Source organism: Camelus ferus, chromosome 17 (assembly GCF_009834535.1).
Source record: "Camelus ferus isolate YT-003-E chromosome 17, BCGSAC_Cfer_1.0, whole genome shotgun sequence".
NCBI lineage: Eukaryota > Metazoa > Chordata > Mammalia > Artiodactyla > Camelidae > Camelus > Camelus ferus.
Window position 1 is genome coordinate 39,852,731 of NC_045712.1, and position 14,554 is coordinate 39,867,284.

Below are 14,554 nucleotides of genomic sequence, written 5' to 3' on the forward strand. Positions count from 1 at the left end.
AAGTTTGGAATGAACTTCTGGGTCCATAGGGTTATGTATGTATTCACAATAGGTGTGCAGATGGTGGAATACCATGCAGCCCTGAAAAGGAGGAAGAATTTCATGTTCTGACTGGAAGGCTGTCCAAGGGACAGTATTACAGTAAAAGAGGGGATATAATAGCAGTGTATGCCTTTCATTTCATTTTCCCAAAGAGCTGAATACCATTTAAGTCTTTTATAAAGAGATCATCTCAATGAAAAGATAAGAAAATGCAAATCAGAATAGCAGGGGTGGTTCCCATCATTTGAACTTATTTTATTGGTACTCATTAGCAAATAAAATTTTGTTGGTTTTAGATGCATTACAACACACTTTTTTGGTAGTGGTTGCACAATGTTGATCGTTTATTGACTATACTAAATACTGCAACCTCTGAATTGATTTTTACACTGGTATTTCCTTTGTGATGGGGGTGGCTCCTGTCTCTGAATACATAAAGTGGTCCATTCAGTCCATGGTTTTCATATTCCTTTGTTATTCTACCTACTGCCTTAAAATACATTCAAATAAAAAGATTTTCCTCGCAGTGAGTGCTCACCTACCACAGCGAGGAGAGTGGAAAATGTAACCAACACTCTTGTGTTCAGAGAATAGTCTGAAATTGTGGGACCAAAGCTTGCTCCTAGGGGCTTTCTCAAAGTATCTTTAGTGGACATAAGGTCACACTCACTCAACTGAAGAACACCTTTTTTTGAGGGGGTGGGGAGAGGAGGGGGGTGGGGGGAGTGCAAAATGGTAATTTTATTTGCATACGATGTTATCCTTGCATAAATGTCTGGAACAAGTGGCCACAGAGCACCGTGATGTGCAGTGCAGTCCTCAGATTAGAATAAATAAATTACTTGCTTGGATTGGAAAGCCACACACACACTGTGACCGAGCTGGAGAGGACAGAGGGTGTTTGTTGAAAATACAGCACACACAGATAATAAATAAAGGTTCAAAACAGTCGGCTCCCTTGTTCATTCACTGTTCTCACTGCACTTGTCCCTTTTCCTAAGGATACAAAGTGGCACAAGGACACCAGGGCTTTGCTGTGAGCTCTCTGTCCTGAACCAAGAGGGCCAAACGTGGGGACATCGAATGGCTGCGGCAGAAGACACAGCCGGGAACGCACACGCACCAGTCTTGGGGCCAAAGTAAGGACCAGAAGCAGCCGACGGCCAAAGCCTCATTTCTCCGAGAAACGGGTTGGTACTACCCTTGGCTGTGGTTCTGCTCTTTGTTAAGAAATTTCAGTCACCACCTCTCCCCCAACCCCCTTTCCTTAGGATCCTATTGCTAAACTCCTGCTGGCTCTGATCTTCATCGGTTCGGCTGGGACACTGGGTCTCAGAAACACACTATCTCACTAGCGACTTGGTTCATCTGACACTTGTATTTCAGTGTCACAGGACCATGGGAGAGCATCCACTGTGACTTCCCATCCAGTACCATTACTTCCCTGCATATTTAAAAAAAAAAAAAAAAAAAGGGAAAGACAAAACAAATCACACAGGACACACGAGGGCTGCCGACCGAACGGTGCGGCAGGAGTATAAATACATTCTCTTTCTTGCAGGTCAGATGTCTGGCCTGACAGCGGATTACAAAACACGGAAGGATGACTCCAGGTGGGAGGCAGAAGAAAAAGTCACACCTCTGAAGGAAAAGCGACCGTCTGTTGGGGCCCGAACAGTGATGGTCTTGAAGCTGCGGGGACCCAAGAAAGAACAGCCGCCCCGTCGTGAAAGCTACAGCCGCTGCGCGTGGCCGCGGACGGAGGTCCCTCGCGCTCCCACAGGGCGGGCCGGATGAGGCGCCCCAGACACGGCGCGGCAGAGCTATCATGCCTCGTGTTCCCTGGTTTCCTATCCATAGGATAAGAACACACTTAGGGGTTTCAGTGCTTCTCAGAGGAGAGGAGGAGGAAGGCCACCCGGCGGCCCGGCGGCCCGGCCCCCGGGAGAGCGATGCCCGTGCCAGGGCCCTTCCTGCGGGGTCCAGAACAGACAGGGCAGGACGCAGGTCTCCAGGTCCTATGTACACATCTTACAGTCTCCACTCTCCCCTCATTAGGCACGAGGTTGACGGGTCAGGAGGGGACGGACAGAGAGGGGAGAGTGCACAGTGCAGGTGCAGAGGGAGGAGGAAGCCAGGTCGGCCTCCTGCAGGAGAAGGGCCTCCTCCCCGCCTCACCGTAAGCTAGTCTGCTTGGGGAGCTGAGCACCCATCAGGATGCCCGAGGTGAGCGTCACGGGGGCTCTCATCTGCATGCTGGACCCCACCATGGTGGGGAAGCTGCGGTTCCGTCGGATGCCACTGCTGAGCTGGAGCCCGCCGATGGCACTGGTGACAGTGGGGCCTCCGGGGACCAGGGTCTGTGCAGGGCCCGGGGGCCCACAGAGGAGAGGTCCCTGGTCCTCAGTCAAGGTGGGGACGTGAGCCCGCCCCGAGTTCACCACTTTGGCCACACCAAACCTCCTGACTTTGTCCACGAGGTTGAGGTTGGAGACAGACACGTCCGTCTGGCTCTCGCTGCTCCGGACCGTCTTCTTCTCCCTCACCTCCCTCAGGATGGAGCTGGCCGGCTTGGAAGCCAGGAAGTTGTCGTAGGGAGGGCTCGTGCACTTGAATTCGAAGGACGGCGGGGAGGATGTGGGCGTCTGCATAGGCGAGTTGGGCGGGGTCGAGGGGATGACAGCCATCCGGGGGGTGCAGGAGTGCAGCAGGGAGCCCCGGCCCGCCCGGTCCCAGCTCTGGGGGTCGTACACAGCCGCGGAAATGCCCCGCTCCTTCAGCAGCCACACCAGCCCCAGGGACGTGCTCATGGTGGTCGTGGACTCTCGGACGTTTGTGAAGGACTCAGCCAGGCTCAGTCTCCGCGGAGTGCACGGTGTGGCCACCGGCGTGGATTTCAAGTGGCTGGCGCTGCTACAAGCCGGAGTTGGGGCCGAGTTAAGGCTGATAAGAAAAGACAGGTCAAGCATCAGAAATGCCTGTGGGCACCGTGGAAAGGGGCGCTGGCCAGTATCCTGCAGGGCGCAGGGCAGGCCTGGGACAAGCTGAGGGGACTCCCTGGATGCCTTTTTCCAGGTCTGCTCCTCCCTGTGCTCCCAGGGGCCGTGGATCCCCTAAGTGGCAGGGGAGGGGTTAAGTTAACAGGAAGCTGCATGTGATTCCTGTCTCTCAGCCCTAGACGGTAGGAACAGTCATCCCCTTTGCAGGATGAGGAAACTGAGGTCGGGTCAGGTGGCTTTACTGACATCACACTCAGCTACGCAGTGGAAGACCCTGGATTTGAACCCACATCTGAGCGACCCCAAAGGATGGGAGAGGAAGCCCTTTAGCAGAGAGGCTTTCTTCCCCCACAAAACTGACTCAGATTCTAGCATTCCCTCCTCATCCCCACTGCCCTGAGGCAAGAAGTTAGCCAAGTCTATGGGATAGGGGAGTGCAGCCTGGGATGGGCTGACCCCAGGGGAGGGCCCTTGGGTGACAGGGAGGCTGAAGGCAGACCCCAGCCTCCTGACTCCCACCCCAGTGCTCTTCCCTCTGCCCCTGCCGCGCATGCCTGCTTTGATGAGTAGAGTCACAGGGGCAGAGGGAGCTACGTCAGGTATGACCAGACCTCCGTCTACGGAGATCCACCATCTGGAGAAAGAGCCCCTGGCTCTATGAAACCTGGGGACGAAAGGAAAGCAGAGTCCTCCCTCTGCTCCTGGCATGTTGACTGCAGACCCGCTGTGTTCTAGAAGCTGGGATCCAGCAGTGAGGGGAGCTGGGGCAGAAAGTATAACCCAGGGGCAGCAGCGGGGAACGCAGTGCTGTCAGCCTGAAAACCAGCAGAGACAGGGATGGGGGGCAGCCCCACAGCACAGAGGCCCTGCCCCGCTGCTGGGTGAGCCACCAGGGGGAGGGGGCAAAGAACCCCCCCCTCCTGACAGTCTCATGAGACCTGCCATGGCAGGGGCTGCAAGGGGCCCCTTGGAACAGGCAGCTGGGTAGTCCCCAGGGGCTAGACGTCAGCACCCTCTCTTTCCCCTGCCGGACGGGACAGCTCTGGAGCAGTTTCCTGGAGTGAGGGAAGCAGGGCAAGAGCAAGCACAGGCTGAGGTGTCACTGGGCCCTGCCTCCCGGCCCGTCTCACACAAGCTCGAGTGGGGATGCGGGGGGTAGGAGCACGCAGAGGAACACGGGATTAGAAACCACAGCAGATTCCTAAGGTTAAAAGGTGGGCTTGTACAAAGGCACCGGAGGAATTCTACAACAGACTGGTCGCCAAGCAAGAGAGGGCCAAAAAAGTCTAGACTTAGATGCTTGTTCTGAGAGCCATGCCTGGGGAGGTTTTCATTTTCTTTCAACCTGCCATTCTTTCCCACGCCAGCAACAAGCCCTCCCTTGCTACTGCCGTCTCAGGCGTTTTCGTCCCTGACCAAGCCCAGTGGACTTGCGGCTTTGAGTCCCAGGGAGCAGCTCTGCCCACTGGTTTTAAACACAACCTCTTCCAAACAAAGCTGAGGGAAGGGGAAGCTGGGCTCCCCAGGGGCAGGAAGGGAGAAGCTATGGTTTAGAGACTCCCTTCTGGCGAGAACCTCGGTTAGGCCTGTATTAGCGCAGGCGCCCGGCTCACCTGGGGCATTGAGACAGGTTAGGGGTATCCAGTGTCAAGGCCGAGTTAGCCAGGCACAACGACAGAGACACACCCCCGCCTGCGTCCCGGGTTAGTGGCGGCCACGCGTGCACACACAGCTGGTCCACGTGGCCCCGCCGGGGCAGGCCCTGCGGGCGGTGTGCTCACCCCCTGCCTCGCCCGTGGGCTCACTCTCTGCCCTACACCTCCTCTCAGCTCAACGGGGCAGGGGGCTGCTGCGTCGTCCTCCTCACATGACCTGCGGAGAATCATTCATCGTTGAAGGTGCTCCTGGGGCGGCTTCCCCCTGCGAGCTGGCCCTGTCTGCCTCCCTCCCGGCGGGTTTACCTGTCACTCGCCCTGGCACCTTGCACAGGAGACAAAGGCGGAGGGGGTCACGCCACCATGTGGAGGGAGACCATTTTCACTGGAAGCTGGGAGGGGCCTGAGATCCAGCCTGGCAGGACCCCTCCTCCCTCCCCTTTCCACTGGCCCTGACAGCCCCAGTCGGTGCCAACCTCTGTTGCTTCTTGGAGGCCTGGAGGGAAATGGACTGCGCGGGGCACATGCTTCCATTCCAGTTCCATCATTTGGGTTATCACAGTGTGGCTCTGATGCACAGTTCCTGGGCTCAAGTTTAAAGGCACAAGGGCTTCCACTGGGCTCCCGAATTCCCATCTGTGAAGACCTCCATGCTCCACAGGCAAAGTTTGGGGTAAAAACCCAACAGACGTGGCCTTAGGGCCTGGGGTAATGCTCTAAGCTTCAGCAGGTTAAGGAGGGGCCTAAGAATCTTCCACAGCCAATAAAAGGGTAACAAAAGGTGGGTCCTGGTCTCTCTGTGCTGGATCCGAATCAATAGGGGTCTTGCTTAAAAAAATAAATAAATAAATAAATAAAACCTGGGGCTCAGAATAGGTGACTGCTTGGGAGATACATCTGCTCGCTTAGAGTTGGTTTTGAACGAGCCTCTCTGCTTTGCCTTTCCTCGACATTAAGTCTGGGCGGGAATGCCCCACCTCACCCCCCCTGCCCCCACCGCGGCGGGGTCCCTTACCTTGGCGTGACCCGTGTGAGCTCATCTGAAGGGTGCAGGATGCGACAGGTGGTGAAGGTGAAGGTGGAGTTGGTCTGGGACATGCACTTCCCTGGGTGGTGGGCTACAATGGGGGGGAGGGAGGAACAAAACAGAGTCCTTGCATCCAAGTACACCCACGAGAAAAATTAAAACCCCACATGGACAGATGCAAGAAGCGATGAGCTACCTTGTTGACTGGATCTGGGCGAGGAAGGTGAAAGACAGATGTTCTGGATCGAAGGTGGTTCCTCAAAATAACCACACTTCTGAGCACCGGGGTGCAGAGCATCGGCTTCCAGCTTCTGACCCAGTCCAGACAGGGTTTCCCATCAGCGTTCTTTTGGCCAGTAGTGGATCCAGTTTGAAGGGCTAATGGGCCCCTGGGGGTGAATTTGTGTTCCCTCCTCAGAGGTCTTATTCGGCACATCTTTTCTTTTCATTGGCAAATAGGTGCTGAACTCTGGCGGGGTGGCGGGGTGCGGGGTGGGGGGAAGCTCTTGCTCCTGGGCCCAGGGCAAGGCTCACAGGCTCCCTTTTCTGTTTTAACGAAAAGGGGCTTGAGGAAGCTGGCTCCACTACTGCCTATCTGTGGTCGGCGGGAAGGGAGACAGGGCTTCAGCTGCCTTAGCAGCCACGGGGCAGGAGCCGCAGCGCCCGGGCCGGGCTGACCCTCAGCCTTGGGAGCGGCACCGGTCCCCTGGGCTGGGGTCCTGCCACCTCTAGGCGGTCTGATTTCTAATACGAATGAGAACAGGGGGTCCTCAACTGATTGCCCTTTAAAGCTCTAAAGTGTTGTTAAGGCAGCTGAAGTCTGGGATCTGGAGCAAAGTAAGTCACAGAAGCATTAGGACCACGTGTCAGAAAGCCGACAGGTGATAAGTAAGAAAAGGAGACATCATGATTGCAGCGGTCGTCCTCATTCATAACTCAGAGGTCAAACAAACCAAAAAAAAGAAAAAAAAAATAAGACACTGCTCCGAAAAGCATGCAAGATGAGGGTGACCCCCCCTGCCCGCCCCCTCCCCCCCGCAGCAGCTCAGCCCCCAGAGACCTCCTGGGAGAAAACCGATCAGCACATCGGAGGCCACGAGCACGCTGAAGATTCAACAGGCTGCGAACTAGAATCTTCTAGCTCTTTATGGCAAGTTTTCTCTTGGATTGGACAAAACCCAGAAGAGATCAGTGCCCCAAACCGACAGATCCACACACAGGTGTGACTGTGTTTTTAAAAACAAAACCCAAAAATCTAGAAACCAGATGAAACAAACAAAAAAATTGGAGACACGCAAATTGAAGGCAGGCAGGACAAGGCCAGAGCACAAAAATGGTGGCGGTGACTCAGAAACGCAGGACTGGTTTGCCCCAATTATTGTGGTCCGACCCATCTCTCTGTGTCCAGGAAGGCTTCCAAGACCCCTGGCGTGGCAGCCAGCACCACAGCCACAGGGAGCTCCAGGCAAACCAGGAGGTGGGTGGCAAACACACGTCAAAAACAGCCTTGATGCATCGTTTGGTTCTCAGCTAATAAACGTAATGGTTTAAGAACTCAGACAACTGAGAAACCGCAGCAAGCCAAACAAAAAGTGGAAGAAGCTATGAAGAAAAGGCAACCAAACAATCACGATTCTCTGACTGCAATAAGATCTAGAAACAAAAGCAACAAAAAACCTGAGAAAAGCATCCCAAACAACAGATGTGAGAGGTTATTTGGGAGGGAGGAAAGAAAAATGCAGTAAGTACAAGTCATTAAGGCAGAACAGTTGAAACAGAGAGAACAATTTAAAAAATCAGACAAAAGCAAAGGCTGGATTTAAACTCGGAGGCGAGCCCCACTTAAACACATGGCCAGCGCATCAAATCAGAAGGTCACACACGTTCACTCCCTCCTCCACCCCTTCATGTATTGGAGCTCTGATTGCAGCAGGTAGGGTGAGATGGACATTTTAGAGACACAGCTGCATCAGCAGAAGCAAAACCCATCTTATGCAAATGGGTTTTGGGAATAGGAAAAGGCTGCTAAAATTCAGAGGTCCTCATTCCCCAGAAGCAATGGACAGCTTTAGAAGACCAAGGAAGATCAACAAGTATCAAAAATGCCAAAGCCAGAGGTTTGGCCCCTCTGCAATACCACTGGGACGCCTGGACCCGCCAGCTCTCCGAGTCACCACTGCTCGCCAGGCCACTGCAGCAGCTCCCTTCCTTGGGACACAACACAGAGACAGTGAGTCGCCCGGGCACCCTGCTCGGCCTCAGAGCCGCGAGGGGCTGAGCCCTCAGCTGTGTGTGCAGGAGAGAGCGAGTTCCCAGGGCAGGGAGCGGGGACTCGGGCGAGGGCTCACGACCCCAGTCCCTGGGCCCCTCCGCACCCAGGGCCCTTAGGTGCCGCGAGTTCACCTCTTGCTGCTCACCTGGGGCCTCCAAGGACAGGGCTTCTTGGATTTAATGCCCGGACCTCCTACTTAAATCCGCATTATTTTTCTCAGTCTGACTGGAGGACCTCAGTGTTGTACTGACAAGCATCCACCAAGTGTTTAGGAATAAACTTGCATTCACCACCACCCCCAAAACCTTAATTCTCTATTATTGTAATTTGCACTCATCCCCCAGGTTCTGACACTGGCACAAAATCCTAATCTATCAAAGAGAACCTTTAAATGTAAGTCATCCTTGATTATTCAAGATTGTCCACGTTGGTGAACTGGGGACAGGTGGCCAGCGGACAGATTTTTTGTTCTGAGGACATGCCACGTGCAAGCCCACACCCTTCAGCCGCTGCAGTGGGGACCCTGGAGGGCTTTACAGGGGGGAGAGTCACCCCGCTCACTTGCTCCCTGACCGACCCTTGTGTGCGTTCCGCCCGGAGCTGGCTGTGCTCCCCTGGGGGCACGTGGTACCTGGTACCGACTGGAAAGCTGGGTGCTGCTGCAGCCAGTCACGGGGAGCCCTGGCCTGGCCCCCACACTCTCCAGTGGGTTGGGATTTCCTTCCCCAAGGCCCCTGCAGATCTCGCTGAGGAGTATCTGCAAGCGTGCTTTGTAGACCAGGGTGACTGGGGCTTGGTAGAATGCTAGGGTCTCCAGGAAAGATGGGCAGGAAAACCCACACTCTCCCCGCAGCCCAGGGCACCAATGGTGAGAAGAGGAAATGGACATGGACAAGGGACCTGCAGGACGAGTGGACTCTGCGGCCTGGCCGTCCACATGTTAAGATCTGCACACACCAGCTCGTGCGTGTCAGTCAATCCCAACAGTGCGTTCCTTCTGCCACTCCCAGCGGAGACTAGAAACTTTCCTTCTAAAGGCCATCGTAGCACCCAGTCCTTAGAAGGACCCTCCCGTGAGCCCATAGCTGTCAGGGTGCAGCTGCGCCCACTGAGCTTTACAGGGACCTGCGACCTCACACCCAAGGCTGCTTCCAAGGGGACCTTGGAGTACAGAGGAAGGCCAAGCCAACTGTCTGCTCACAGAAGTAACTTATTAAAATATTTTACAAATGACAAATATACCCCAAGATCTTGGAGAAAGGGGCTCCACCTTTGTGACATGCCGAGCGCCTGCCAGTGTATTCTTTTCACATTCTTCCCCACCTTGTGAAATAAACAAAATGCCTTGACCTTTTCCCCCTTTTCTTAACTTGAACATGTGGTATGACTTAGATCTGCTCAGCCATTTCTGTAAATTCACCACACACACACACACTCACTCTCTCTCTCCCCCTCCCCCACCTCCTTTAATTCCCGCCACATCAACAGTAGCACCCAGCGGCCGACCCTTCCTGTCCAAGCGAAAACAAACCTAGCGAATAAAAGCCTTGTCCATCAAGCTTAAAGGCATGGCTTAAACTCAGCCCTGAGAACATCAATACCTTTTTTTTTTTAAACCTTTTTACCAGCTTCTAGCAACTTTCTTGTCTTTTGCTCAAGGGGTAACCACACTGGGGGCGGTGCATCTTTTCCTGTCAGTTTCATGCCCATTACAAAGAAAAGAAAAGAAAAAAGCAATGCTTGAGAATTGTTCCTAAAAACTAAACCATCAGGACACAGAAAAATGGCCTAAAGATTTTTTCTGTCACTTCCTTATATAACTGCGCATGAATGTTTCTGGAAAAAAAGTTCTATGATGAGTCCCTGGGGCAAAAGCTCCATCTAAAACCTTTGGGATTCATCCCAGGGACATGAAGAAGGCTCAACATATGCAAATCAATTAACGTGATACACCACATCAACAAGAGAAAGGACAGAAATCACATGATCATCTCAATAGATGCAGAAAAAGGATTTGATAAAATTCAACATCTATTCATGATGAAAACTCTTACCAAAGTGATGGTATGGAGGGAACATATCTCAACATAATAAAAGCTATTTATGACAAACCCACAGCCAGCATAATATTCAACGGCGACAAGATGAAAGCCTTTCCGCTAAAATCTGGAACAAGACAAGGGTGCCCACTCTCACCATTTCTACTCAACACAGTCTTGGAAGTCCTACCACAGCAAACAGGCAAGAAGAAGAAACAAAAGGGATCCAAATAGGAAGAGAAGAGGCAAAACTGCCACTATATGTGGATGACATGATACTATATATAGAAAACCCTAAAAGCTCTGCACAAAAACTTAAGAGTTGATAAAAGAATTCGGCAAGGTAGCAGGACAGATGATTAACATACAGAAATCAGTTGCATTTCTTTACACTAACAATGAATATCAGAAAAGATAAGAAAAGAAATAATCCATTTTAAAATTGCATCCAAAAAAATAAAATACTTAGGAATAAATATGACCAAAAAAGTGAAGACTTATACGGGGAGAACTACTAAACACTAATTAAGGAAATTAAAGATGACTTAAAGAAATGGAAAGATATCCCATGTTTTTGGATTGGAAGAATTAATACTGTTAAAATGGCCATACTGCCCAAAGCAATCTACAGATTTAGTTCTATTCCTATCAAATTACCCAGGACACTTTTCACAGAACTAGAACAAATAATCCTAAAATTTACATGGAATCACTAAAGACCCAGAATTGCCAAAGCACTACTGAAGAAAAAGAATGAAGCTGGAGGAATAACTCCTCCCAGACTTCAGACAATCCTACAGAGCTACAGTGATCTAAACAGCATGGTATTGGTACAAAAAACAGACATATGGATCAATGGAACAAAAAAGAGAGCCCAGAAATAGACCTACAGACCTATGGTCAATTAATCTTCCACAGAAGAGGGGAGAATATACAATGGAGAAAAGACAGTCTCTTCAGCAAGTGGTGTTGGGAAAACTGGACAGCCTCATGCAAATCAGTGAAGTTAGAACACTCCCTCACTCCATACACAAAAATAAACTCAAAATGGCATAAAGACTTAAATATAAGACTAGACATGATAAACCACCTACAAGAAAATAGGCAAAACATTCTCTGACAGAAATCTTAGCAATGTTCTCCCTAGGGTGATCTACCCAGGCAGTAGAAATATGAGCAAAATTAACAAATGGGACCTAATTAAACTTACAAGCTTTTGCACAGCAAAGGAAACCATAAGCAAAACAAAAAAACAACCTATAGAATGGGAGAAAATATTTGCAAAAGATGAGACTGACAAGGGCTTAATCTCCAGAATCTATAAACAGCTCATACAAGATAATAAGAAAAAACCAAACAACCCAATCCAAAAATGGGCAGAAGACCTAAACAAGCAATTCTGCAATGAAGCCATACAATGGCCAACAGGCACATGAAAAATTTTTCAGTATCGCTAATTCTCAGAGAAATGCAAATCAAAACATGGGGTGTCTCCTCACGCCAGTCAGTGTGGCCGTCATTCAAAAGTCCATAAACAATAAATGTTGGAGAAGCTGTGGAGAAAAGGGAGCCCTACACTGTTGGTGGGAATGTAGTTTGGTGCAGCCATTATGGAACAGTATGGAGATTCCTCAAAAAACTAAAAACAGACTTACCATATGATCCAGCAATCTCAGGCCTGGGCATATATCCAGAGGGAACCTTAATTCAAGGTTCATAGCAGCACTAGTCAAGACATGTAAACAACCTAAATATCCATCAACAGATGACTAGATAAAGAAGTTGTGGTATATTTATACAATGGAATACTACTCAGCCATAAAAAGAATACAATAATGCCATTTGCAGCAACATGGATAGACCCAGAGATCATCATTCTAAGTGAAGTAAGCCAGAAAGAGAAAGAAAAATACCATATGTTATCACTTTTATGTGGAATCTAAAGAAAAAAAAGACAAACTTATTTACAAAACAGAAACAGACTCACAGACATAGAAAACAAACTTATGATTACCAGGAGGGAAGACAGTGGGAAGGGATAAACTCGGAGTTCAGGATTTGCAGATAACAATATACATAAAATAGATAAACAAAAAGTTCATGCTGTATAGCACAGGGAACTATATTCAATATCTTGTGACTTACAGTGAAAAAGAATATGAAAACGTATATATGTTTGTTCCTGTATGACTGAAGCATTGTGCTGTACACCAGAAATTGACACAACATTGTAAACTGACTGTACTTCAATAAAAGTATATTAAAAAAACAAAACCAAAAACAAACAAAAAACCTTTGCTTGCCCTACACTCCATCATTAATATAAATGCTGCTTGGGATTAACAGCACTTCAACAAGTGTTCCTCTTTGGGGGGGGAGAAATCAAAGGTAGTTTTGGATACAGTACAGCTTTTCTTTTAAAAAATGAAAGTCATTTTAAACTACACGGTGTTACAAGATGACATTTCTTAAGCCCTGAGTTCCAGGCTTACCATGCACCTGTAACCTTTTTTCTCTGCTTCTTAAGCATTTCTTCAACACAGCCCCTGTCTGGTCCTGCAGCTCTAGGAACCCCCGAGTCCCTGGTACAGACATCCAGCCATAGGCACCAGGGAGGTTTCAAGCACAGAGACTATGAACCACATCAGAAGCTCTTTTTCTGGTTTCTGTACAAAAGTAAGCTTTTGGTTCCTGCAAAATTAAGAAAAAGAGTCTACTCACCCTACTATACCAAGCTGTCTACCCTGTTTCATCTAAAAAAGTATGCGACTTAAAAGATAACGACCTCACAACATTGCACAGACAGGACCAGAAATTCCCTGGAGAGGCCCCTGGGGTATCTTCAGAAGGGGATTTTTTTTTAACGCTGTTAAAATGCCAAAAGGAAAAATGCAAAAATGTCTTTGGATCCTTTGGATGCCAACAAAGCTGGACCCCATGCCCTGCCTTCTTGTCCGCCCTGTGGCGGACATGGACAGGCACATGGGAGCCCTGGGTGAGCAGCCAAGACCTCTCCCATTCAAGAGCGCACTTCCCCCGTGCGTCACTAGGCGGCGCAACTGGCTCTCGGCTCCCATCCACGTGCTCCCTTAAGGGCCCTCCGTCAGAGCAGGCGGTGTGCAGACGCCCACTCCTCAGCTGTCCCCGTGGTGCCTGCCTGGTGCCTGCCGCTCGGAGCACTGGAGGGCCCTCCTATGGTTTTCAGCGGTGAGATTCCATAGAGGAAGCAATTCTGGCCAGCAGGCTTTGTTCTGGAAATTTTAAGCAGGGTTGACTCTGCACTGTTTGGGAGGAATTAGTTATCTGGTTCGTCACTCATTCTTCTACTTCAGGCTGCAAGTGGCCTGTTTTGCTCTGGTTTAATCTATATTCTGATGCAAGAACACAGGGCGTCCTCAGCATCTCCTGTCCGTAAAGACCAAACTCCTATAACCGCGCACACCAGGGCTGGGTTGACATGTCTTCCCATCAGAGTGGGAACTCGTCAACTCTCTCCGCAGGCACAGCCCAGGGGCTATGAACCAAATGTACCTGATTTTCCTTTCCAGATCCATCAGGTCCCCACAGGCAATGCTCCCTCACAAACCCATCTGGGTCCTGCTTCTGCAGTGGGACCGGCAGTGCTACAGGATGCCCACCACAGGGCTCTGCTCGCACCAGCCCCTGCCCCAGACAAAGCTTCGGTGATACCCAGTTCCAGAGCTTTCCCTCTGCCTCCTCTCCTCCACCAGCTGGCCCCTCCCTTTTCAGTAACCGACTCCTAAACAGAACCTGGACCTACGTATCAAATAAGAAAGCTACTAAAGAAGCTAGTTCTCGACTTTTGCCTCCAGGGGTCCAAGTGCTGCAGCTTCAGGGGATTTTCAAGAGCATTTCTGACCAAATGTAATTTTTGCCTTCAACACTTACTTGAGGATCTTGGCCCCAAAGTGACACGACTCCACTGCAGGACTGCTGTCGGACAGGTTGCTATGACTTTAGGACCATTGGAAATGGTCTCCATGCGTATGAGTATTAAATAAACTGACCTTGGCTTTCTTCTTTGTTGCTTTAATCCCGCCTCTGTCTTCCCTTTAAGAATCAAGGCATCCAAGATAATTCAACTGGACAGTCCATCCATCCAACCATCTACCAGCTTAACTGTATGACTTTAAAACTCTGATCTTAGGGAGGGAGGTATAACTCAGTGGTAGAGCACATGCTTGGCATTCACGAGGTCCTGGGTTCAATTCCCAGTGCCTCTGTTAAGGGAAGGAAAAGAAGTACAAAGTAAAAACAAAAAAACCTCTGATCTTAAACCTTTTACTACATGCAGGCTCTTCTTTACACATTAATACCTAAAATTCAGAGCACTGTCAGTACAAAATTATGTCTATTTCTTCTCTTTTTTAATGCATTGCTTTTTTTAAAAAATTGTTTATTTCATCTAGGTTTTTTACATTTTATTTTTAGGGAGTTGTAGGAAGTCACCTCTCTCTCTCTCTTTTTTTTTAAATGAAGGTACTGGGGACTGAACCCAG

The 14,554-nt window shown here is 50.0% G+C and overlaps 1 protein-coding gene across 16 annotated transcripts in view; it reads right to left on the bottom strand.

The window, feature by feature from the left end:
- Nucleotides 1-273: 273 nt before the first annotated feature.
- TRAK1 (trafficking kinesin protein 1) overlaps nt 274-14,554 on the bottom strand; it is a 116,194-nt gene continuing 101,913 nt past the window's right edge. For 9 of the 16 annotated variants that reach the window (XM_032459141.1, XM_032459136.1, XM_032459135.1 and 6 more), the window contains 2 exons: nt 5,712-5,814; nt 274-2,985 (listed from right to left, as the gene is read on the bottom strand). In XM_032459141.1, coding sequence (XP_032315032.1) covers nt 2,217-2,985; nt 5,712-5,814 — 872 coding nt within the window. In that variant the 3' untranslated portion in view covers nt 274-2,216. Of the gene's footprint in view, nt 2,986-4,822; nt 4,914-5,711; nt 5,815-7,860; nt 7,932-14,062; nt 14,276-14,554 lie in introns of those variants that run through there. The other 7 variants (XM_032459143.1, XM_032459144.1, XM_032459147.1 and 4 more) reach the window with 3 other exon arrangements.